Source organism: Tachysurus fulvidraco, chromosome 3 (genome assembly GCF_022655615.1).
Source record: "Tachysurus fulvidraco isolate hzauxx_2018 chromosome 3, HZAU_PFXX_2.0, whole genome shotgun sequence".
Lineage (NCBI taxonomy): Eukaryota > Metazoa > Chordata > Actinopteri > Siluriformes > Bagridae > Tachysurus > Tachysurus fulvidraco.
The window spans coordinates 27331947-27358207 of NC_062520.1; the positions used below are offsets into that span (position 1 = coordinate 27331947).

General features: G+C 38.4%; 3 protein-coding genes across 6 annotated transcripts; all 3 read left to right on the forward strand.

Annotated features, from left to right (window-relative positions):
• Positions 1–744: 744 nt before the first annotated feature.
• On the forward strand, positions 745–6135 carry LOC113647233 (zinc finger protein 43-like). 3 transcript variants are annotated; one of them, XM_027153869.2, is made up of 5 exons: positions 745–906; positions 2030–2209; positions 2460–2575; positions 3174–3317; positions 4150–6135. In XM_027153869.2, exons 2-5 carry the CDS (start codon positions 2062–2064, stop codon positions 4948–4950), a joined length of 1209 nt encoding a protein of 402 aa, XP_027009670.1. In that variant the 5' UTR covers positions 745–906; positions 2030–2061; the 3' UTR covers positions 4951–6135. The 3 variants fall into 3 exon arrangements, with proteins under 3 accessions (XP_027009670.1, XP_027009687.1, XP_027009678.1); XM_027153886.2 differs by having other exon boundaries at positions 753–906; positions 2061–2209; XM_027153877.2 differs by lacking the exon at positions 745–906 and adding an exon at positions 956–1566.
• Positions 6136–6957: 822 nt separating this feature from the next.
• On the forward strand, positions 6958–14837 carry wu:fe05a04 (zinc finger and SCAN domain-containing protein 2). Its single transcript, XM_027153905.2, has 3 exons — positions 6958–7931; positions 9911–10878; positions 13249–14837. The coding sequence occupies exons 1-3, from the start codon at positions 7298–7300 to the stop codon at positions 14302–14304; spliced, it is 2658 nt and encodes an 885-aa protein (XP_027009706.2). The 5' UTR covers positions 6958–7297; the 3' UTR covers positions 14305–14837.
• A 2813-nt stretch (positions 14838–17650) lies between these two features.
• hcst (hematopoietic cell signal transducer) lies at positions 17651–22092 on the forward strand. 2 transcript variants are annotated; one of them, XM_027148342.2, is made up of 6 exons: positions 17653–17772; positions 19060–19172; positions 19687–19764; positions 20347–20370; positions 20449–20580; positions 20673–22092. In XM_027148342.2, the coding sequence occupies exons 3-6, from the start codon at positions 19719–19721 to the stop codon at positions 20714–20716; spliced, it is 246 nt and encodes an 81-aa protein (XP_027004143.1). In that variant the 5' UTR covers positions 17653–17772; positions 19060–19172; positions 19687–19718; the 3' UTR covers positions 20717–22092. The 2 variants fall into 2 exon arrangements, with proteins under 2 accessions (XP_027004149.1, XP_027004143.1); XM_027148348.2 differs by lacking the exon at positions 19687–19764 and having other exon boundaries at positions 17651–17772.
• The last annotated feature ends 4169 nt before the right edge of the window (positions 22093–26261 follow it).

Genomic DNA, 26261 nt, shown 5'->3' on the forward strand with positions numbered 1-26261 from the left:
ATTAATTAATTAATTAATTAATTAATTGCTAAATAAATGTGTTTTTTGTTTATTGCTTATGGGGCTATAGTATTAGGTTCATGTATTATTTCGTGCAAATGTGATGGTATGTGCAATATAAACAATAAACAATTTGACCAGTGTCTTCGACAGAAATAATAGAAACGGCTGTGCATTTTAAAAATAAACTATTAACCATTAACAATACCATTGCTATTTAAATAGGTTAAGTAGCATGAACTATATATTGTTGAAGGATAAATTAAAGGTGAAGCACATACAGTTACCCAAATGCTACCCAAATTTGCTGTAAGAATTTGCACACATTTCATGTATACAAATCATTTATTGTTTGCTAATTCTATTAAGAAGTCATATAAATTAGTAATATAGCTGTTAGTCTTATGTTTCAAAAACTGCAACAAACATTACGTATTATGTTAAGTATTATACTGCAGATTTTCTTGAAAAATAAACATACAAAGTAAAGGGTTAAACCTGTTGATAAGGAAAATTGAGTATATTTGAGTAATTGTTTAAATATATTTTGTGAACTTGAATGCAAAATAAGGCTAATTTGTTTATATAAAAAAAGATAGTGTAAGAACAACCATTTCCCAAGCTGTTGTCCTAGTAGAAAAACGCCAGTGAGCCGTTTGCTGGTCGAAAGAGTCGGATCTTATTCGTTGCCTTAAACCACGTGATTTGACTCAGTAAAAATGAATCAGAATTCTGAATCATTGTCTGCGCGTGCGCAGTTTTCCCGCTATCGGCCCATTATCTCGCGCCTGCAGCTAACCGTAGGCTACAATAACATCTTCGACGCACTTGCGCCCCCTTTACATCGTTTGCATGAGTAGTTAGTGCTTGTGTTTTCCCTCCACTAAGAAGGTGCAGCTATATAAGGTAAGCATGTTGCTTTCGTTGTTTGTGGCTTACTTTATTATATTTGTACTTTGTACACGAACTGGTTGTTGAGCAGCTAAGTGGCTAACTAGCACAAGCTAGTTTAAATTTTGAGTGTATTGTAGCTTAGCTCGCTAACAGATTAGCTGCTCATATACGACGGTTTGTTTGGACAGGTCTTATAAAGTTAGTTTTCTCAGGTACCAAGTAATAACTTGATCGGTATCGCTCTTTGTCGCGGTTTTTTGTGATCCCAGAGCCAGCTGTCTTGACCTGGGGTCTGTTTTCATGCGGTAGGACCAAGGCCGTGTCAGTTAGGCCCTGGTTTGTTAGCTTGGGAAGCTAACGTTTAACTGTTGTGCAGCTTATTACCAACTTTCTACGACGTGGAAAGTTTTGCTTTATTCGATTTCTTCAGGGGAAAAAAATAAAAGGAAATGAGCAATTAAACTTTCCACGCAGCTACATAAAATCAATCATTTACATCTGACTCGTTAGCTTTCAAAGCTAACTGGCTAATTCGTTAGCTAGCCGTGCAGTCAGTTTAACTGAAGGCAGAATTTACATGTAAGGGGATTTGAAGAAGCATGAAACAACACTGAAGAGGAGCTCGATGGTGCTGAGAGAGTTTGCTATAAGCAGTCAGTGAATTAGGAAAAGGTTTGATCGGTCGTTTTATGTACAGCTCTGAACTTTTACCATCTACTATTAATACTAAAGCACCCCGCATTTTACTTCCTGTGTGAGTGTGTGTACAGTGAACAGTCTTTAGGTCTCTCATTTTAAATGTAGAATTAGTTGTTTCATTTATATGGCGCTGTGTGTGTGTGTGTTTATATATATATATATATATATATATATATATATATATATATATATATATATATATATATATATATATATAATGATGTGACTGCAAAAAAAATAACCCACAAACTAAAAACCCCCACAAACTTCAAAAGGATCACATCCTCTTCTGGGTGTCACTAGAAAACTTGATGACTCATTTTTTTTTTTTTTTGACATATCGAATATACATATTGAGTGTTCATTATTAACATTATGGTCTTTATGGTTACATGTATTCATGTAGGTTTGTAAATATACACGTGTTACTTTTCAGTGGTGCATCTACATATATTCCCACTCTTCAGAATGGATTCTGATATACTGAAGATAGAGGAAATTGTGATGGGCGGAGGGGAGACCATTCATTCTGCTGATGTGAACGCCGAGGACACCGGGAAGCCGTACACCACGGTCATCATCCAGGATCCTTCTCCACCACCTGTCATACAGGCTTGTAAGGACACTTCTGTTTGCTCACAAGAGGCTTAAGATATTATTAATCATATTACACATAGAATACAAACTGTAAAACAAAGATGTCTCTGTAATAAATAATCCCACTTAAATAGTATAACATTTCCCATTCAAGTTTTTTTATTTTTTTATTTAAGTTACTGTAATAATCAGAAATGATTTCTTCAATCTTGCATATTTATACCTTCATATATTGTATGTGTTAATTTTTCTTTTGGCTTAATTTACAGACCAGCATGAGAGCTTGCAGTGTTTCCAGTGTTTTATAACCTTCTGTAACTCTAAAGCCAAGGAGAGGCATATGAAGAAGAGTCATCGTGAAGAATACAAACAGCAGCTGCAGCAGGTTAGTTTTAAATCACAGAGTTCCTTAATATTTGAATTAGGGCTCTTGGTACCTTTTTTAAAAAAAAATTTCTTTTTGAGGATGTATTAATACCAATATACCAGTATTAGTCTTGGTGTTTATCTACCAAAACCTCGGGTGTTCGTCTGGATTCTGTGACATCATTGCCAAAGTAATGAACAAACAAATAATCAAGAAAATCATCCAGATCACTTTTGTTAAAGATAGCAAACAAAACAAATAGATCTGTGCAAATATCAGGAAGAGATACTACAATGTTTATTTTTTTGTTGTTTTTTTTGGGTCACTGACCAGCTATTCCTATGCACTGCAGACAAAACAAGAAAATTGTGATATCCCTTATTGATTAATAGGTTCCCTTTTTTATTTACTTATTTTTTACTTTTTTATAGAATTACCAAAATAAAAAGGCACAAATAATTAGTCTTAATATTGATTTCTCTCTTAAGTTTCTTTTCTTTTTCTCTTTAAGTTTAGTACAGTGACCTAAAGTCCTTGCTTTGTGTCTGGTTAGAATGCCCTTTTTGTCTGAGTTCTAAAATGATGGAGAACATTTTGCTTGCTTTGTTTTCTATAGTGTGACACACTCTTCACTTGTTATATGTGTGATCGCACATTTCCATCTTCTGAGGAGCTAACACGGCATCAGTCTACTCACAACAAGGAAGACAAGCCCTTCAAGTGTGCCCATTGCAGAGAGAGCTTCCGTACCTTCTCAGAGGTGAAGGGAGATTACAATGCTTTTATCAATTGTTTTCCATTCATGTCTGTTGTCTTTGAATCAAAAGATCTTTTATTCCAGCAGCTTATTGTTTTGTGACATTCAGACTTCACGAATGTGCAGCAGCCTGTTGCATGTTAATATGGCTTAATTCTGGTGAAGTGGCACTTACCTAGTTTAGATAGATCCAGTGGTGATGACAGTATACCCAGGTTTGTTTGTTTTTTAAATAGGGAGCAAGTCTAAATATTAACACAGTGGTAAAAACAATCAGTCTAAAAGAAAAAGCCTGCGATTGCCTCACACATTGAATATCATATGTGCTGCAGTAAAATGGATAAAATGGACACCTGCTCCAACAAAGCCAATAGTAATGTTTATGCTTTGTTTATTTAGATTTTTTTTAAACGTTTTAAATGACCATTTAAAAAATGAGATTAAACTGATGCCACAACTGATCAAATTAATCAAATGTTATCTTCACACAATTGTAACGGGGAACAACGGTCAGTCAAACGAGGCAAGATAACTGGGTTTGTGTTAAACATTGCGAGTGATGTTTAGGAAGTGAGACTGATGTGGAAGAAGCAGATGTCCTCACATGGAAGACATTGATAATGCTAATCAATGCCGGGTTAAAATATAAAGGTGGTTTTAATATCACTACACAAATGTGATGATTCCCAATCCAGCACCAAAATAAGATGATTAATGTGTCTGCTATTGACCTAGGGACACCTTATTTAAGGCTGATGTTTACTTGTATAACCTAAAGCTCATGTGATTATCAGCACTGTTTAATTGGTGAGTTTTTGTCTTCTCATGTCCCTAGTTGACCACACACCGGCGGCAGGTGTGTCCGGAACGGCAGTTTGTATGTAAAGAATGTAACGAGACTTTCCGGAGATCAACACTTCTCCGTGCCCACCGTCTGGCACAGCACCCTGCTCGCCCCGATGGAGATGACTCTGACAATCCCAGCAAAACCCACCGCTGTGGTAAGTGTGGCAGGGGATTTGAAGAGGAATCTGAGCTGCTGCATCATCAAGAAAACCATGCTGCAAACGAGCACTGCAATGGCAGCGGCCCTGTCAAGAGGCGTGGCCGGCCCCCTAAAGCTGAAACAAGCTCAGCAACTGTAGAGAAGAAACAAAAACTGAGCGAAAATGAAACGGTAAAGAAGTCAGAAGACACGCCTCCAGAGGCAGCAGTGGAAGCAGCAGTTGAGGCAAAACCCAAAACGGGGGGAAGGCGGGGACGGCCACCAAAATCTGCCTTGCAGGAACCCAAAGCTGAAGATAACAAATCCAACAAAAAGAAAACAAAGGCGGTTTCTCCGACAGCTCGCCAGATCCCGTGCCCAGAGTGTGACCTTGTTTTCTCTGCACCAGCTCAGCTCCGAGCTCACAAGAAAGAGAAGCACACACAGCGCAAGGCACATCCATGCCAAGAATGCGAGGAGAGCTTTAACCGTGCCGAGCAGCTGGAGGCCCACATGGCTCGTGCACACAAGGCCGGCCGTTACTCCTGCTCAACATGTGGCAAGAGCTTTGGCCGCGAGAGCAATCTTAAAGCACACCAGCAGAGCCATGAGCAGGAGGATGAGAAGTCTGCTGTGTGCGGCAAGAGATAAGCTGAGCATGAGAGAGGAATGAGGCTTTGACAACAAGGGGTTAGGGTTTTAAGCGTGTTTAAAGCGGACTGTAGTGGGAGAAGACAAGAAAAACACGTTTTTGGTTTGTAGATTGGAGGCTCGTGATGCATTGAGTGGGTGAGACTGTTCAGTTTTATGTGGAAACTGGAAACCCAAAAGTCCTGTATGACTTCCTCATTTCATTTTCAAATGTTTTTATAGCTGTGGCATAGTATAAGGTTCGGGCCACATTTTAAAATGTATAGCATAATTGACCCCATGTCTCACTTATGCCAGGATTGTAGGGGCATGAACCTGATGATTAAAAAAAAAAAAGTCCACTCATTGTGAAAGGCTTTGCATTTGGCTTTTATTAAAATATTTTAATGTGATTTTTTTTTTTTTTTTTTATAAACATGAGTGAATTGTTTTTACATTATTTTTTTTAGTAGTTTGGGAAGAAAGGTATGTTTAAATGGAATTAGGTTGTTCTGATGGTAAGCATCAATTAGAGAATTAGCAGATTATTTAATTTCCTGTTGCACCACAAGGTTACTTTTAAATTTGTTACCTGTGACTAAAAATTCAGAATTGTAATAAGAGATGATTACCCATGTTATCCAAGTTTTTTAAAAGAAAGAGAAATTTCTAATTGTATTTGTTTAATCTGTGGCTCCTAATCAGGACGACACAGCAAAACAAAATGTACAGAACCCGTTGCTCTGTAGAAGTGAATTCAGTCTCTTTTCAGCTACTTGTTTTGAGAAGATTTGTATCGGCTAACTTTTTAACGATGCATATGTTCTCTGTATGTCATTAAAACTTTAACCAGCAATTGTATTACTGTGATTACTTGATGAGGATTGTTCAATGTGAACTTTATACCTCTCTTTTTGTCATAGTAATGCAGATACAAGTTCACACTCTTAAATGCAGCAGTACGGTTGGTGCACAGATGCAATATTGTTCAAAGTTGAATAAGAACTGATGAACGAGTACATGCACAGTGGCTCAAATGTTTTGCTGTCTTTTTTTTTTTTTTTTTTTTTTACTACTATTATAGTAATGCATAAACTTTGACCACTGTAGCCCTCTGTGGGGGAAAAATGTATCCTGCTGTGTCTTCAGTGTAATTTTCCCCATGTTGTCGTAATGGTTTCAAATTAAAGAACGCTATCTTAAGGAGCTGCTATGGAATCAGTGTGTAAATGTTTCATGGTTTTCTTCATTCTGTTTTCTTTTACTACTTTTTTTTATTGTAAATCTGATTCACTTGTTTAGAAGTCATTTAAAGTTTAGAAACCCAGGTGTTATTACAGGCACGTGGTGGAAACAGACAGCTCAAGGATCCAAGGCCTTACGTTTCACTTTTTGGACAATGCTAATATTTTCTGTCTTTGATCGTTTAGTGGTGTCATGACAATCAATGACTAATATGTTGTGTTTTGGGTTTTTTTTTTGTCATTCCAAATGGGTTGATTATACAATATTGCAGTGTATGTTGGGACAAAAAAATGAAATATAAATAAAATTTTTACTGTCACCAACAAAGAAAATAATAGTCTAGCAATACATTCTTCAATACAGAAAAAGGTGTAGTACTGCCGAACTGCTACGATCATCGTTATCCCCCAGTCAGCTTTATGCATCTGATGATGCATGTTGTTGCTAAAAGCTTATTTTCAACATGTGACTACAGATGGACCTGAGAACAGACTCCTGAACCCCAGCTGAGGCCGGTGACGTGACGCCTTCCCTCAGTGAGACTAAGCCAGCAAAATTACACCAATAATTCAGTCATATATTCCACCGCTCTCGATAAGCTAACGGATATTTTCCAGTCAAATGGGGTTAGGTATTAATGTGAAAATACACACCAGTTCCAAATGAATTTTATTTTTATATATATATATATATATTAGAATATTGAGTTGTGTGTGTTTGGTTGTAATTTTAATGTGCTCTTTACTCCAGTCCATTAGGTGGCGCTGCTACACCTTAGTCCGGTCTACTAACCGCCAAAGACGTCAAGAGGATATAGAAGAAGAAGGGAGGCAGGAAAGATCGAGCACACAGATACCTCACCATTTATCTTTTATTTAAGGGTTTTATGGGTTTTATTATTTTATTTACTTGTAAATAGTACTCCACCTTGGTTAAGCGAAATGTCGGACATCTACTGAACGGGTCGTTTGTGACTGTGAAAGCAGAGAAGTGAAATGCGCGTGCAGGTGTAGCAGAAATGCTAAAACTGCTTTGTTTTGGTAACTCGAGAAATCTCCACAGTTACTAATCATCTTTAAAAAAAAAGTCTGTGTTCCTGGTGTTCTTTTGTATTTCTCCAAGCATGTCTTCAGAGTTGACTATTGACATCCAGCTAACAGAGCTGGGCTTCTCTAGCTGGGATTTTCAGGTTTTAAAACAGAAAGACACGCCCCAGACCTCAGACCTGGAATATGCTTCATTATCTTCATCATCATCATCATCATCATTAACAGCACCACCACCAGCAACGGCGTGTCCAATGCCAGTGGAAATCCTGGTGGATGAGGAACCGGATGAAGAGCCAGAAGCGGCTCATCTCGCTCCTGGTGTCTCTTCCCAGTCCGTTCCTCATATCCCCAAACACGATGCCAGTTTCGTTCATGTCGATTCCACCGAAACCAGAACAGGCGAAAGCAGCAAAACTGTTTGTGGAACAAATGAAAAACGAAGAAAGCGTTTGTGGTTCGACGAAAACACGGACGAGCAAGTTGAGGAGGATAAAAAGAAAAAAACACACACACATCAAGTGGAAAATGAGAAAAAACGTGATAGAGGAGCTCAGAGGATGCTGGTGAGTGCTTCTGATGTTTCCGAAGAAGAAGAAGAAGAAAATCAGGAGGAGGAGGATGACGACGAAGATGATTATGAAGAAGAAGATGACGAGGACGAGAACAACTTGACGGATGAGGAGGAATGCGATGATGATTTGTCTTCAGGTACGTGTGTGTGTGTTATAATAGACAATGTAGATGATCTGTACATAGACACGCGATATATTGCATTGTGAAATACTTTGAAACTCATTAGCTGTGTTTACTGACAGCCCTAATTTGAACTAACAGGGAATTCGTCATCCGAATTTGATCATAAGGCCAAATCTGTGAATAATTTAATATGTATGAAATAAAACTTAGTATTTTAAAAAAGTATTTTAAAAAATGGCAGAAATGCGTCCTGTTTGCTAAGTAGGGCTGAATAAATGTATTAACTCCATATTAATAATAATGATTAGAATAATAATACTAGCAGGTCCATGACAGTAGCTGAAATGTGGCTTTGTTTAGATGCTTATTGAGGTTGCGGTGAATGCTCTGGTACACTGTGTCAGACCAATCTGTGATCACACGTTGTGTTGTTTACATTACCTACTTTACCTACAGAAGGTCTACAGACCCCTGATAAAACTGCGGGGGGGGGGGGGGGGGGTTGTGACGTAAACAAAATGAAAACCAAGATTTCTTTTTCTACCGTAAATGCTTTACAGTAACCAACAGCATTCAAGTGAAAACCAATTAGAATTATTTTAGAAATTAGAAATTGCCCTACCTGAGGCTCCCCGTGACCCGAGAAGTTCGGATAAGCAGTAGAAAATAAATGAATGAATGAATTTGCCCGGGTATATTCACACTCATGCCCAGAAGTAACGATTATCTGCTTGACGTCAGTGATTGAAGTAATTCCAATTAACCCCAAATATAGTTCCTGTAGGATTCTTTTCATCTTCCTGGTTTCATCCAGCTTTCTATAAGCCACAAGGTTTGGAAAGAGCTTACAGCTCATGTACAGGATCCCTTTCTCCAGACGTATCAGTCAGGACAGGGGGTGCAAAGAATTTCTTAAGCATTACTTGTATAGAGAGGAACACTGTGAAGGTCATGGAGCATCACGGTGACTAACAAGACTAACAGTGATTAACAAGAACAGGAATGATCTTGTATTAAAAAAAAAAAAGATCTATAACAAAATTAAAGGAGGTGCAGGAATATGTGTCTGGTCCAAGTCTGGCATGTCACAACAATCTCTCATATTCTTCATTTCTGGGCCGTGGAATATGGTGGAAAGATCATTTTAAATGTATTCATTTAGAAACCGCTTTTATTCCACTTACAAATGTATCTCTGCTTGCATTTCCACATGGAAATGATAGAAGAGATGATGAGACCAAGGTAGAACGTTGCAGGGCATTGTTTATCACACAAACAACATCAAACCCACACTGCTCAGGATCAAGGGATCAGTGTTGTGGTGTGGCCCAGTCAGAGCTCAGATCTAAATCCTGCCTAATAAACCTGGGGTATGACTGTAGGAGATCCCTCACTGCTTGAAAGGTCTGTAATACTTTAGCCAGGAAGAATGGAATAACATTTCCAAGTTGGCAGATTCTGACCCCAAAATACTGATGGCTGTATGAATGGCTTAATATATTTTATTAGTAATGGGTTAAGACTTATACAGCCATTTTATACAGTCTTAGGCTGTAGCTGTCCTTAGAGTTAAAAGAAAAAGTGTTAATGCTATTCATCTTGGTTTTATTGTTTAACAACACAAAAGCCTGCATTTGTAACGTGGGGTGATTTTTAAATGTACGTATTTTTTATTATTATTATTATCAATATTTATATGATTGACATGCAGATCCACTGTCACTAAAAAAAAGTTCAAAACTAAATAAATAAAGTAAATTCTCATGTAACAAATCTATTAAAATACATAAAGAAACAGAACTGATTATAAAATGCTTAGGCTAAGCTGTTTTTACTCAGGCTTTTTTTTTTTTTTTTAACCAACTGTCTGCAATGTACAGCCTGAGCTAAACAACTCAAACGATACACACATGTCACAGTCTCTTTTTTGGCCAATATTACTGTCTTGTTGTTTACTGATTATGTTAACGCTCGCTGTTATTTCTTCGCAGATGCAAATAGTTCAGAAGAGCATCTCTGCGAAGTGTGCAGTCTCACATTTCCCACATCTTTCCTCCTACGTGAGCATATGCGCGTGCATAACGGTGTGCGTCTCTACCGCTGTGCTGAATGTGGCAAGCAGTTCTGCCATTTAGTCAACTATCGTAAGCACCTGCGCGCGCACGCAAAAGCGTCCGTTATCCAGTGCGTCGTTTGCACAGCCCAGTTTGCGACACAGGAGGACCTGCAGCAGCATCTGGACACAAACCATTTTGAAGAAAAGTTCTATCAGTGTGATCTCTGCAAGCGCATTTTCACCAGCATGGCAGAGTGCAAGACTCACGTGCACACACACCAGCGGCGCGTGAAACGTTACCCGTGTCCAAAGTGCGAACACACCTTCCTCCATCACAGCTCCATGCTGTACCATCTCAAGCGACACAATAAAGGTGTATTCCTCTGTACAGACTGCGGCCTGGCCTTCTCGACAAAAGGCGTCCTCCTGCGCCACAGCTTTCATCACCTGGGCCTTTTGCCCTACACGTGCATACGATGCAAGCGGCACTTCCGTTTGGCATCTCTGTACTTGAAGCACGAGTGCAAACCGGAGCAGTTGCAATGTGTCGCGTGTCTCGTCACCTTTCAGAGTCAAGAGGACTTCCTGAAGCACAAGAAGGACACAGGTTGCTGGGGTCATCAGACGGCTCTCAGCGCCAAGACGAATGACATCCGCTGCATGGAGTGCGGGCAAGTCTTCGACAATTCAGAGGAACTAAAGAAGCACGCCGGGACACATCAGAGGGTCATGAGGTGCTCGGAGTGCGGGATGGGTTTCCGCTCCTCCATCATGCTCATGTCGCACATGGGCGGCCATGTGGCTCAGCGGCCATGTCTTTGTAAGGAGTGCGGCCTGGGCTTCTGTCATCAACAGGCTTATGACAGTCACCTTAAAACCTGTGGCCTTGTGAATGCAGCAGAGGTAATTACATTTCTACAATATTAGTGTGTGTGTGTATATATATATATATATATATATATAGCACAATTTATTTTATTGGAATGTTTAAATAATTGATTTTACATTAGTATAATCTTGATCTATCCTATTTATCGTCATTATTTTATTTAGCGTTTATTCAGCAGTTTCATTTCTAAATCTAATTAAAATGTGTCTCTTACATTTGTATAATTTGAAGTAAAGCGGTATGTATTTTTAATCTACTGCTCATGTGGCAGAAACACAATATCAAGAGCTTTTATTTAACACGAAAACTTCTCGGTCTTCCTGGTGCGCTAATCTGGGAGACGAGACGGATCAACCGGACTTGTTTCTCTTAGCTCCAAACATTTCAGTAGAAGCAGACAAGAAACGATTCGGACTCCATTCCCAGTCAACATGCAAACATCTTTACAGATAGATTAATCTCTTTACAGAACAGTTCCTGCTGCCCACAACACTAATAATCCTTCACAATGTTCCTTCCTTCACTCCTGTTTTTTTTTTTTGTTGTTTTTGTTTTTGTAAAAACTCCGCAGATTGATAGACATCGACGGCGCTCCTGTTTATTTTCCTGAGTAAGCAGTAATTAGGGAGTAGGCGTGATTCACCTGGGACCTAATGCCGGCCTCATCTGCATGGTTAATATGCATATTGCTAAATAAACGATCGTCGGAAATGGTCTAGTATTTGGATGCTCATCCATTTGGATGCTCATCCATTTTAGATTTATTTTGTATAAACAGTAAATGAACAAGAAATGATAATCTGCTGTGTTTTAGAGTTAATGTGGTGCCCAGCGTTCAGGTCAGATTGTTATTGTCCATCTTGTCTGAACGATGAGCTGATAAAGCTGACGCGTGTCACATTTACATGTTACATGTCGACTCTGCACACGATTGTAGTCATTCTGATCAAATCAGTAGTGATGCGTGGGTCACGGTTTTACTCACTGGCACTGCAGATAAAAAAATTATTGATCTGTCAGTAATGATGAAAATATTATCAACATACTCTAAATATCGGAGGAAAGTTGCTTTCGTTCCGGAAGAGACAAGATCGCTTCCCACGGCCGCAGCGGCTTGCTAGTAGAAACTTGTGCATTCCTGCAACAAGCCGTGTGAGCGAACGCTCCTTTAGCGCAGCAGGCCGTGATTTAGAGACACAGCGGAGTCCCAACAAAGTCGATGCTATTCTGTTTCCGCCAAACAAGATTAGTTATCTAGTTGCCGTTTAGGCTAAATTGAAACCGTTTTTTGTCATAGGGCTGTAAAGCTATGGTGTGTTCTGTAGCCTATAAGCAGCAAGTTATTGGGAAAACTAACTCGCCTGTTCGGGAAGTTCAGTATCAGGTTTATTGCAGGGTTTACATGTTCAGGAAGGTGTGTTGGCGCTTAGTAGTAATAGAGAAGAAGCATAAATATAGGAAACGAAGGTTATAAACGTTGACAGCAAGTCTGAAAGGGAGTAAAACCTGTGTTTATGCTATTAATAAAATCTAGTTTAATCTGGCCAAAGAAGAACCGTTGGTTTCATTAATTAATTAATTAACTAACTAATTAATTAATTAATTAATTAACACTTAAATGCAGCATCCGTCCAGTGTATTATGTCTCATGCAGATCACTCTAACTTTACTGAACGTGCTGTTAAAGAGCCAACCACTGACCACATCATCATGCTGAAAACTAAGAATTAGTATGGCTGTCATGTGACGATGGAGTGCGGAGAGCTTATTTAGACAAAATGACAGATTATGAGATTTATTTGAAGCGGCGTATTCGGGTGACGTTTGAGCTCATCTATATTACACAGATACGTTGATTAATGTTCTGCTTTTGTACTACAAATATATTGACAAGGATAAGGAAGGCCTTCAAGAGTACTTTCCCTATCAAAAGTACACTGGTTTTGTCAGCAGGATCAAAAATGAACCACCAAGAAACAGCAGCCTGCCAACCAACCCCATGTTTAATACGTATAAAAAGATCAGAAAAAGAAAAATGCCAAACAGCCGTCAACCTACCGCTTTCATACCCAACAGCCATACAAATGTTAGATAGAAGCAACGTGCTGGTTTCAATATAGCTATCAATATATGAGCAGATAAGGAAGCATGCATGTAGCCTTGGTATACAACTTGTAACACAAGTCTGTAAACCTAGTGAACCAGAGATAATGTATTCAACGATAGAGACTTAAAAGCACGTTTGTACGTCGCTCTGGAGAAGGGCGTCTGCCCAATGCTGTAAATGTAACACAAATTTTATTTCTGATCCCAGATGTTATGTGTAATCATCGACAGAAATGCACTCAACAACTAAACGCACCTTTACAACCCTGTGTTTACAGATTGCCCTCAAGAAACAGAAGCCAAATTCAACGAAGAAGGATGTTGTCGCCATTGCAAAAAACAAAGAAGTTCAAATTCTACCGAAGCATGCGCCGTCGCATCCACCCAACGTAGTAAGCAGCCAACCAAACCCTGCCGACAGTCTGACCACAGTCAGCGTGAATAAAAAGCCCCTTTCTTCTGTACCCCTGTTTATGCTTTTGCCCGTTCCCTCCACATCCGCATCCAACAGCATCCCGAATCCTGCAAAGCTTACTTCAGATGTCTCAAAGAAAAGTGTTTCAGCTCCACCGGTCATTCATATTCCGTTACAATCTAATAACGGTTCTGTACATAAAGAGTCTATCAAAACAGCAGTGGTGAAAGACCTGACTAGCCTTAGGCCTGCTTCAAACATTCTGATATCCATGAAGAACACAAAAACAGGATGGTCGCTGTTACAGGGTCCAAGCACACCTGGACCGGTCACTAAAATCTACGTAGTGAGAGAGGAAAGTAAACAAGCGACTGCCGCCAACTCCATCTCCGAGCAGAAAACGAGAGTTTTGTCAAACTTGGAGATCCTACAAATCTTAAACATCCTGAAGAAAACCGGTGATAAGAAAAAGGAAACTCTGTCAAGCTCAGAGAGCACCGAGATGACGGCAGATGACGGAACGCAGAAAGGGTCGAGTCTGGAAACCTCTAACACTTCACTTAAACAGAGCAGCGATTGCGAATTAACAACAAAAACAGGGAGAGATATTCTCTATACCAAGCCTCAGGGTCCTGACTTTGATTCTTCAGCAGTGACGTGTGACAGTTTACCCCTGAAAACGCAGCCTGAAGAGGATCAAATCCCAAAAGCGTCGACCGAGTTATCGTCAGAAAACCGCGGACAAAATACAGACAATAACGCTGACGAGGAAAACTCGGACCTGGACAATGCAGCCACGGAGTTAGGTGACGAATCAGATGTCGTACAGTGTGAAACTTGTGGGAAGATGATTTTAGACAAAGACTTGGTCCAACACACCATGAAGCATTCAGTCTCCAATGTTCTCACTACATCCTAAGCCCTGGACATTAAGTAAACATTATTAAACGGTACGAGTTCATTTTACTGTAACATTTTTTATAAACGTAGATGATCTGAAAAGCTTTCAGAATCTTCCTTCCTTCCATTCTGCCTTCCTTTTAATTTAAAACACGGGAAACCTTTCTATTAAATCCACTATTTCTGGAGAAAACAATAATAGGCTGTGTGTATTCATATTCAAATGAATCAAACACTGAATATTAGAGAACTGTTTACTGACTATGCAGGTGATTTGCACAAATAAAACTATTTTCCTTAATGTTGCTGTGTATGAGGTTCAGGACATTGTATTCAATAGATCATCTATCTTCCATTTAATAGATAATTATCTGCAGGTTTAAACCAAACTCAACTGATTTTCTGTTCTATTTTCTTTTAACCTTTTGGGGGTTTTTTCCCAACAGATCAACACAAGCGAGGGTGGAGTTTATGATTAGAGGTTTATGGTTTCAGTTATGATTTGGATTTCATTTCTGGTTGGGAGCAGAAATAAAAATGCAGTCAAATATTCTAGTTTTGCCCTCATTCTTTGTGTGTGTGTGTGTGTGTGTGTGTGTGTGTGTGTGTGTGTGTGTGTGTGTGTGTGTGTGTGTGTGTGTGTGTGTGTGTGTGTGTGTGTGTGTGTGTGTGTGTATGTGTGTATACACAACCCCTGGCAAAAAGTATGGAATCAGCCTTGTCAGAAGATGTTCATTCAAATGTTTCATTGTGTAGAAAAAAAACAAGCACATATATATATACCACAAAACAAATTTCACTCAACAATCCAAACTTCTGGCTGTATAAAACACTTAAAACAAAAACAAAGGTTGTTTGATTCCATATATTTTTCCTCTGTTTTATCTGTAAAAACAGTTGTAATTGACTATAGTTATCTTTCTTTGTTTTGTTTTTTTTTTTAAGTGTTTTACACAGCCAGAAGTTTGGATTGTTGAGTGAAATTTGTTTTGTGGCATATATGTGCTTGTTTTTTTTTTCTACACAATTAAACATTTGAATGAACTTCTGACAGGGGTGATTCCATACTTTTTTGCCAGGGGTTGTATATGTATATACAGTGATCCCTCGTTTATCGTGGCTAATGGGGACTTTTCACTGATGGTCATCATCTTCCTCTTCGGCTCACTAGAGGAATCTTTCGCAGTTGCACGGCGCATTGTAAGGGCTTAACGAAAAGTTAATTTCGAACACAATACGTGAAACACAGGTGACAGCGTGTCCGTGGGTATGTACAAAGCCTCTGAGAGTTTCTTTCTTTGTCTGGCATCCTGGGAAACCGTTTTTATTTTTATTTTTTGATGAATATTTTTGAAAAATCAGCGATGCACAGAGGCCGGGAAACTTGAACCACGAAGTGGTGAGGGATTACTGTATACTGTACTGTGCAAAAGGTTTAGTCATATGTGAAAAAATGCTGTAAACAAAGAATGCTTTCAGAAATAGAAATAATGAGTGTTTATTTCTGTCAATTTACAAACTGCAAAATGAGCAAACAAAAGAAAAATCTAAATCAAATCAATATTTGGTGTTACTACCTTTTGCCTTCATGAAGTGATGCATGAAGTGAAACCAGCATGAAGTGATGGCACGGCCCCCACAGAGCTGTGTCTGGGATTACATGAAGAGACAGAAGGATGTGAGAAAGCCGACATTCACAGAAGATCTGTGGTTAGATCTCCGAGATGTTTGCAACATCATAACAGCCGAGTTCCTTCTAAAACTGTGTGCAGGTGTAATTAGAAGAATTGCTGCTGTTGTGAAGGCAAAGTGCGGTCACATCAAATATTGATTAGATTTAGATTTCTCTTTTGTTCATTCACTGCATTTTGTTCATTTATGAAAAGAAATGTTTAACACTTCCATTTTTGAAAGCATTCTTTGTTTACAGCATTTTTTCCACACCTGCCTAAAACTTTTGCACAGTACTGTATATATATATGGCCAAATTCATGTGGAGACATAAAACTCACACAGAGCTGTATAGAGTGTCTTTTACTTTACGACTTCTCTTCACTGAAACACCTTTGGGATGAACTGGACCACTGTCTGCACCCTAACATCAGTGTAAACACAAATCACCACAGTCATTCTCCACCTCCATTCTCCATTCTCCATTCAGTCATTCTCTTAAGTTGGTATTTGGACATTCAGAAAGCACATGTGGTGTAGTACTGTATGTCTGTTTATACGAGACTCAGAGAGATCCAGACAACAGAAATCTTTTCACCCTGTTTTCCTGAGATCCCCAGTTTAAATCTTGACGATTCTACAGCCAACAATGTCTGGTAGCCTAGAGAGACAAACTGACTGCTTTGTTTGGCTGTTCTCAAACTTTTGGTCATTTCCAAATGTATGAAATCTTATTATGAACCAGCAATATGTTGCCCAAGTTCATGACAAACCAGTGCATAACACAAGCTTCACAGTGTGATGATGTTTGTCAATGTTTTTCAAATCGAGTTTCATTCCATCCTTCGACGTTTCCGACCACAGCGTTGCGGCTCACTGGATGTTTTGTTTTTCTTTCCGTTCTCCGTAAAGTCTAAAGACGTTCACAGCTGCGTGTGAAACTTCCAGGAGTTTCTGAAATACTTGACTCAGCTTATCTGTCAGCAGCAACCATGCCATGGGAATGTCACAGACATAACGTTTACCAGAGCTCTTGGTCTGTGTCAGCTTGTTCTTATGCCTTGTGCTGCTGCCGTGTGATTGGCTGCTTGGATAATTCATTGATAAAATATAAGTCTCTAATAAATTGGATAGTGTGTGTGTGTAGCAGAAAAGACCGTTTTGAGACAAATTCACAAAGTGGCCGTATATTGTAGATATGTTTATATACTGTTGTAAATGTCAGACCTCATGTAAGGCTTTGAGCTACAGTATATAAGTAATAAGTAATATTGACTATGGCCCAAGTTAGAAGAGCTCTGCAGCTATTGACCTTTCTTTGGTGGTGGTGATTGAACATCCACCATTTTATCAAAGATCTAACGTGTAGCTCAACCCTGAGGAACGTACCTAGGTTGCTGTATGTGCTCAGAAGTCCAGCCTGTGTGGTACCTTTTAAATACGTACAGCCTGGATCATTGACTCGGTAACTAAATAGGTCTTGTGCATGAACTGAATGGATGGTCATGGAGCTTGGGTTCTTAAAAGTTGTACTCTGAACACTAAAGAGTCCTGTGGAGCCTGCAACATTGCTCACGGGGAAGCGACTTGATCAGAGCAGTGATTTCTGATGACAATATCACACGGGTTAGGCTTCCCTGAAATCTCCCTGGTTCTGCTTCTAAACATCCAAGTGGGATTAAAGCTTGGGGGCTAAACTTTCAGTTTCTACTCAGTGTACTTTGTACTTCAGAAGAAAGACTGTAGTTTCTGTCTAGTTTTGTGAGATCAGATCTAAAAAGGAGAACAGACGGTCTACTGGACACACAAAAGAGAGGTGAGCGTTTATTTATTTTTTTAACTTAATTAAGAAGTTTTGGTGTAGTTGCTCATCAAGAATATTCATCAAATCTAAGTCGTAAAAAGTTAGTATGGTTAGAGAGCACACTTTTTAACGTCTAAACTGTTTTTCTATGGTTTAGTCTGAAATAGAGTGATGGAAAAATCCCTACTCATTCTGCATGCATGCTCTGCAAACCTTGCTCACAGCGGTCGAATGGAACATCTGATTAGTTCAGAATGTTTACATTAGAATGGAAAGACTTTCTGCTGAAAAGTTTGGCAAGGAAAATGACTTTAAGCTGTGACGTTAATAACCAATGTGAATAAACACCTAATAACTTACTATGTGAAAGTACAAACTAGACTTTTCGAATTATTTTTTATATTATTAGCATAGTGATGATAAACAATACTGTGTGTCATAGCAAATGTTTCTAGTGTTAAAAGATACTTTAGATATTCTTCTACTTCTTCTACTTCTTCTTCTTCTTGTTTTTATTTAACATCCTTTGATAATCGGCTCCACGTTTTACAATACGTTAAGGTGTTTTGTGATTTTATTACAATTTTATTTATATATAATCACAATTTAAGGATGTAACAAAATATGTTTATCGAGTTTGTTCATCTGCCCTGATTTACTTTGTACTTGCATCTGGTTCTGTTTCTTACCTAAAAATGTTTCAAAAATTCAGTCAGAAAACAATATACAGAAAATACTCTTTTAATCTACAAAAAAATTATTTAATAAATTATTCTAGATGTTTTCAGTAGATTATTAACTTATTAACCATTTTACAGGATATATTATGTCTATATCGACAGTGAAATGTACATCACTATATATTTTTTGCTTAACATTGTATTTTCTTTTGGATATGATTTAATAGAAAACGGTAAAAATCGTTCGTTAATTCAACTTAATTTATCATAAAGGCAAGAAAATAGAATAGAAATAGTCAGAGAACAGAAAACAGGCAGTGATATCTCTCACTGCCTGTTTTCTGTTCTCTGATATTTCTATTCTCTTTTCTTGCCTTTATGATAAATTAAGCCGAAGTAAGGTAAAGTAGCAGGAATAATGTACTGAAATGAATCATATCATTTTATTTCATTTCATTCACTTTAAAGAAACTAGACAAATTTGCATGAACTGCTCACCATCATGATGTGCCTGTGATTATTTTATTTAATCGCATTGTTCCATAAGAGCCGACTGCACTGTAATAGGGGAATTTCCTTTTAACTTAAGATGATGGTAATGAAGATGCATGTGTCACAGGGTTGTTCCACCCTCCTACAACAGCAACAGCATCTTGTAGTGTTTGGGTTGAAAAGAGAACTGCTGCTTCTCATCGTGCTGACTGATCTTTAAGCAAAGAGTTCCTCTTTTCGGTAAGCGTCATTTATTTTATCACTGGCAGTCCCCGCGATAGGTTAGGGTTATATTAGCCAAATATAGCTTTCTTATTTGCAGTGTGATTTTCAAAAAAAAAAAAAAAAAAGACCCTTTTTTTTATGTTTTTGAATAGAAATATTGTTTTGGGCTTTAAAACTTTTATTCAGCAGAACATATCATGGGAGTAAACATGATTTTGTCTGGTGTTTTAAGGAATTGTTATACACGGGTATGATGGATCGATTGATAAGAGGAGCTGGTTTAGTACAAATGGCAGATCTGTTTGTTTGTTTTTTGACTAGCACTTGAATGATTAATATTTTGAATGAATTTGAATCTAACATGAAGCAAGATTGGGTCAAACACACACCAGTGTCTTTAGGTGTATCATGAGAATTCAAATCTGGATCCCAGCAATGACATCAGATCAAAACATCACAAAAGATATAAGACATATAAGTGTTAGGCTGTTGTGTTTCAAAGTTAGATAAGCTGTTGTTTGCTTTGCAGGTGAAAACAAAACCCCAGTAGGCTTACAGGAAATGACACATCGAACTTGTTTTTTGTGTCTATTCCTTTCTTTCTTAGGTAAGTGCATTGCTTTTCTTCACACCTCAGCCCTATACTGGTGCTCGCATGTGAAATGAGACCACCAGAGATGTGTTTGTGTGGTCTACTGATTTCCTGCGCCATCACGTTCTCTTTCCACCGTGTTACTTGTTCCACATAACGCATAGAGAGGTTGTTAATGTCACACTGCGGCTGTTTAAAACCATGTATATTTGTGTGCATTAATAGATTCACTAACTTTTCCTCATTAAAAGCAGTTCACTAACCTATTTTACTGTGTTTGCAGTGTGTGTGTATGTGTGTGTGTGTGTAACCCTGGATACTTAAAGCCTTGACAATATGAATACATATGTGTAGCTCTATATGTGGGCGGGGGAAATGTTGATTCCTAAGCCTCAGAAATCTATCCTATACTATGAATCGAACCCCCGACACTGATATCTAAAAAAGTAATCCCAGTATTGATTAATAAGTAACTAATCCCAAGAATTGACTGTATTGACTATTAAGAAACTTTTTTTTTCTTTATCTGTTTACATCTGAATCTCATAATCTGTTTGTGTCTTCCAACCACAATCTTTCCATCCTTTCTGTCACAAGCCATGATCAGTGCAGAGGAAACAGGTAAGCATTAGCTCCTTACTAAAGTAACACTTTATTTTATTAGATAAGGTGGTTTTAATAATCATTTTTTTCCCCTAGAAAGGGGTTCATGCTACCGGATAGCTACTGGAGCGCTCGCCGGTGTGGTGTTTGGTGACATCACACTTACGATACTGATTGTCGCTGCTACATATTACTGTGCTAGTAAGCGCAGAATCAAGAAGGAAAAGGGTAAATCCTCACAGCTGCCGCTTCTCATTTTACCCAGTTCCATATATTGTCTATTTCTAGTGACATTAACATGTATACACGTGCTTACACAGCTGATAAAGTCTACATGAATGTCAGAGCCAACTGCAAGAACTAAAAGGGATTGAAGAGGATGAAGAACTGAAATCAACTCTGCCAAAAAAAAACAGCTTGTGTGTTCACACTCTTACTTTTTACACCATAAATTTATATTTATACACCATATTTATTTGTGCTGTATAAATCTGTTTAGCAAAATCTTCAACTACTTTTTCTTCATCCAACAATTAAAGTAGCTAGATGTCTTCGTGTTATTTATAGTTCATGTATTAAATGTTACCCAATGTTTTGAGTGATTCTCAGTCACTATTATTAGTTAAAAAGGAATTTTATTTAATTCTATTGGTCTGTATTGAAGCTAAATGTTTAATGCACACATCATACGAGTGTATAATAAAGAAAAGAGATTTCAGGGAAATTTCTTAGGCAACTAAATTTAACTAAATTTGTCTTCAGGTTTTTTGACCAAATTATTAACACAACTATTAACAACAATACTTTGCATCATACAAAACTATACAAAACTCTTCAATAACCGTCGTGAACCTTATGTGCACTGAATCTTGATGTTTACTAACGTTTTTTTAACTGACGGAACCACCACGGCTTTGTAAATGCTCTTTTCCCAGAGCATAAAGAGCTTTTTTAGAACCTGGCAGTCAAAAAGTCCAACTAGCTATGGCCCAAACGCCTGGTCCATCTAAAGTCTCTCTCATTTTATCTGTCAGTAAAACCGACAGATCTTTAAGAAATCAGACATCATGTATCATTATTCATAGGTGGTCAAGTTTCACTCTTGACACCTTGAACTTCTGGACACTCCTGGAAGCTTGCAGGTCTAAAATATGGTGGTGTCGGAGACTAACAGATTCCTTTTAGTCAATGGAAAGTCTTTTGATGTCAACTTGCACCCTTTCTACTCCACGAGTTTTTGCGTCCCAGTCGTGTATTCATAACAAAGTTTGCCTGTCCATTTTCCTTTTGTAAAGATGCCACCTGATAATTATGTACACCTCATACAGGTGTTACTCACTTAAAACAACACAGTTTAAATAAATTGAAGCTTCTGTACATTTGCGCCATGTGAATCATTTTACGCTCATGAATAAATGTATTTCGATCACATTTTGTTTTTCGCCCTTTTTTTCATCCGTAGTACAGTGTGATAAGCCGATGTCATCGTTTACCAAAAAATCACTGTATCTGTTTAAAGTATGTAACATTACACCAACAATACAAGAATTACTTTTGTAAAAATGTACATTACTGTTTAAAACAAGTTGGGGATTAACTGCGTATAGCTATATTTTATTTCGCACACAATCAACATGTACATGCAGTAGTAGTAACAAATTTATTGTGCTGGTTGAAATGATCTTGTACATTATTTCCCTGATAAAACAAAATAAAGCTAATCTGATTATAAAACTGTGAGACTTCTCACTAATCTCTCATCTTATCCGTACTTGCATAATTTTGTGATTTCTTTGGTTCTAAGTAAAATGAAGCAGAATTGTTTGCTGCATTCGTGACTCTGTGCATCCGGTGACCGTCTAAAGCTAAGAGGTCACTTTATCTTTCATCCTGATAACTAACCACATAACAACACTTGTTTTAACAAATCCTGTGGATTTAGCAACGTCGGCAGTGTAATTCAGATTAGACGAAATGTCATCTTAACCAAGCAGTATAAATTATGTGCACTATCTTTGTATGCTTTAGTATTAGAATGACTCTACTGGTACTCGGGGGCTGCCTTAGTGGTTAGCACGTTCGCCTCACACACCTCCAGGGTTGGAAGATGCTATCGCTATCCAATTTATAGCTGAGGGGATGTGAGCATTATATCATAGAAACGACATTTCCCTCAGACGTCAGTGTTCAGTGATGTTATTAGAAATAATCAGAGATGGGAAGTAACGGAGTAAAAATACTTCGTTACTGTACTTAAGTACATTTTTCTGGTATCAGTACTTTACTCCACTATTTATTTTTCGGACAACTTTTTACTTTTACTCATTACATTTTTACACAATACTCGTTACTTTTAGTATTATTCCTTCTCATTGAGCGCTGTTTCCAGCCCATCATCCTATCATTGTGCGGCTTTTTCCCCATGTGACTGGTGTACTGTATTATTTACTGCCTATCAGACATAGACTAAGGAGAGCGGAGCTAACAATGAGCAGCGCCTACAAAAGGAATGGCTAATGTTAATTCAGACGGAGTCACCGATGTTAAAATAACTAACAACGAGGACATTCCTGAACACACATGGCCATATATGACGGAGATGTTTGAAATAATCGGCGTCAAAAAGGATTCCTGGCGAATGCGTTGCGAATTGTGTCACCCAGGGGCGGTTCTAGCCCTTTATTAGGGTGGCTTCAGCCCCCTGTCTGTAATCTCAGCCACCCTAAAACTATAAGGATCATTTTTACTTTCATAAATAAACAATAAAAATGACGTTAAAATGCAGGACATGTCGTCGATGGGAAAGAAAATTATTTATCAGTTTGATCCAAGAGCGATTTTTTTTACTTTGCTTTTACACGCGTGTGTTGTAGTCTTTCAAAAGTGCGTCATCAGCTGTCTGCTGTATTTGAACGGAGAAGCACAGGTACTCACTCACTCACTCTCTACCGCTTTATCCAAACTTCTCGGGTCACGGGGAGCCTGTGCCTATCTCAGGTGTCATCGGGCATCAAGGCAGGATACCCCCTGGACGGAGTGCCAACTCATCGCAGGGCACACACACACACACACACACACACACAGGACAATTTTCCAGAGATGCCAATTAACCTACCATGCATGTCTTTGGACCGGGGGAGGAAACCGGAGTACCCGGAGGAAACCCCCGAGGCACGGGGAGAACATGCAAACTCCGCACACACAAGACGGAGGCGGGAATCGAACCCGGCCCTGGAGGTGTGAGGCGAACGTGCTAACCACTAAGCCACCGTGCTCCCCACACCCAAAAAACACGAAGTGCTTATTTTAATTAACATTAATTTTGTCATTTGTAAAACATCACAATAATTTTGAGTTGTTTTCAAGGACAGAGCTGGAATCTCCCTACAGTTTGGGATATGGCCTTGGTGATACACTTGGTATACATTACATTTCCAAAAGTATTGGGTCACCTGACCTTTCCTGCTATATGTGGTTGTGTTCTGATCTCATCCCTACTGAACACCTTTGGGATGAATGTGAACGCTGACTCCACCCTACCTCACCTACATCAGTGCCTGCCTTTCGTAACACTCTTGTGGCTGATGAACACAAATATTCATCAGCACACTCCAAAATTATATATACATATACACACACACACACACACACACACACACACACACACACACACATAAATATAACATCCAGTTACCAGAGGACACTAAACAGGTATTAGTAACGGCGACTTTTTACTTAAGTACATCTCAGAGCCCATACTTTTTAATTTATCTTGAGTAAAAGAGTGTAGTCACTACTTCTACTTTTACTGGAGTCTTTTAAAAAATGAGTATCTGTATTTCTACTCGAGTAAAGGATGTGTGTACTTTTGCCACCTCTGGAAATAATTTATCATTAGTTTCTGTTTTACAAGCAATTTATTATGTATATGATTTTAAAGGGTGACCTTAAAAAAAGGGCTGGTGATGGAAAGGACACATGTTTTCTATGTACCTGAGATGTAGTTGTGTTAAAGAGACAGATTACTGACTTGAGTTACAGGGGCCTTGGCCACTATTGGGCCCTTATCAACCATAGATATTAAGTGCTTTAAAAATGTTTATGCTGTTTCAAAGGAATGTATTAATGGAATGCTATAGAATCTGAAATAAAGTTGGGAGATTGTTGTTATTGTTGTCGTCCTTTAGCTGCTCCCTGTTTGGGCTCGCCAAAGCAAACCATGTCCACGTTTAATTCTTTGCAGGTTTTATGTTGGATGTTAGTCCTGACACCATCCTTCCATTTTATCCAACTTAGGACCGTCACTGAGAGTTAAATCGTAAGTGGCTGGGTCGGTTCCCTGCGCAGGATTCGAACCCAGGCCACGGTGGTGAGAACATGGGAACTGTTAGAAATAATATTGGAGTAAGGGTCTGAATTTGTAATCAATGGATTAATAAACATGGGCAAGCATAAAGCTATACCATGTGTCTCACTGAAGAAAAAAAAACACTTACAAAGAAAGAGAAGCCAGAGAATGTTCAAAATGATAAAATATGCCAAAGGGTCATCATGATCACATGCGGTGGCAGAATATGTGAGAAGCTGATTTGGTGGAAAGTTGAAGTGTGAGGTCGAAAGTAAGAAAACAGCCATTAAAGGCTGTGGATCACTGACACTACTCAAATAGATAAAATGTAAATAGATGTGTCATTTTGGTGGATTTGGCCTCAGGCTAAAAAAGGAGAGCCTGCCCAGGTTCACAAGATTTATGTCTATGTTCACATGTTCACTTAATGCTGTTTGTAAGCATCAAATATTCCTGTGATGAAATTCTCATCTAAATAAAATAAAAAGTATATAATTATCAGGTTTTACTACTGACGGTGGAAAACCCCACAGAGCAAAAGAGTGTGTGTGCTTGTGTGTGCATGTGTGTGCGTGTGTGTGTGTGTGCGCGTGTGTGTGCGTGTGTGTGTGCGTGTGTGTGTGCGTTACAGAGAATTGATTAATATCATATCTCGAAAGAACTGTTGTGTTTGTGTTTGTGGGACTGTGCTACATTTCAAAAAGTTTCATATCTATTTTATATCTTGTGGCTCTTCCTCTATACAAATTGTGTATAATTGTGTCTAATTTAAAAGGGGAAAAAACATTCATGCATTTTTTAAACCTCGCCTGTAATTTCCTCTTTCACTGTGGTTTTTTTTTCCCTAACTACACTGAACTATATTTTCATTTTCATTGCAACACTGAACAAAACCACATAACCAGCTTCACTGACAGAATACCTGATGTAGTGTTGATGTTTCTGCAACATGAACAGTAATATAATCATGTTTGAAAGAACGTCCTCTGTTAGCGAAGGCCGTGAGAACGCCTGAGAGAACGGCGTGTCAGGATGTGCTTGTTTTTACTGAAAAAACAAACCACCTATCAGTATAGACATACTTGACATATGAAAGTGTAGAGCCACAACTCAAACTAAACCACAGGCCGAGAGAAAAAAGAACGCTAATCTGGCCTGGTCTGAGTACGGAAACAAGGTGACTACAAACACGAAACACATTTTCTACAACACCTTCATGCCAACTCACATGTGAAAGGCTTATAAATATGTTTGAAATATTAATTCTTCATTCATTTTGAGGGAAGATGTCATTGATTTCACCTTGGACAAAGGCTTTAATTGAAATCTTGACAATTTATACAGTCAAACAGTGGCAAAAATGTTCTCATTCTTACTCAGGAATGTTTTTTTTAATTAGTGTTTGAGTTTATAGCCTGTACTTTTTTCTCTGCTGATTAGCACTGCATTGTAATGAAAGGCTAAAGAGGAATGTGTTAGTGTCCATGTAAAAAAAAAAAAAAAAAAAAAAAAAACAACAACAACTCATGACTCCTCCTAGTATCACAATGACAAGTCTTCA

Coding starts and splice junctions, on each gene's coding strand:
- LOC113647233 (XM_027153869.2), top strand. CDS start 2,062: ATGGATTCTGATATACTGAAGATAGAGGAAATTGTGATGGGCGGAGGG. Junction 2,210..2,459: donor ACCACCTGTCATACAGGCTT/GTAAGGACACTT, acceptor CTTAATTTACAG/ACCAGCATGAGAGCTTGCAG. Junction 3,318..4,149: donor GCTTCCGTACCTTCTCAGAG/GTGAAGGGAGAT, acceptor TCATGTCCCTAG/TTGACCACACACCGGCGGCA.
- wu:fe05a04 (XM_027153905.2), top strand. CDS start 7,298: ATGTCTTCAGAGTTGACTATTGACATCCAGCTAACAGAGCTGGGCTTC. Junction 7,932..9,910: donor CGATGATGATTTGTCTTCAG/GTACGTGTGTGT, acceptor ATTTCTTCGCAG/ATGCAAATAGTTCAGAAGAG. Junction 10,879..13,248: donor GCCTTGTGAATGCAGCAGAG/GTAATTACATTT, acceptor CTGTGTTTACAG/ATTGCCCTCAAGAAACAGAA.
- hcst (XM_027148342.2), top strand. CDS start 19,719: ATGACACATCGAACTTGTTTTTTGTGTCTATTCCTTTCTTTCTTAG. Junction 20,371..20,448: donor GATCAGTGCAGAGGAAACAG/GTAAGCATTAGC, acceptor TTTTTCCCCTAG/AAAGGGGTTCATGCTACCGG. Junction 20,581..20,672: donor CAGAATCAAGAAGGAAAAGG/GTAAATCCTCAC, acceptor GTGCTTACACAG/CTGATAAAGTCTACATGAAT.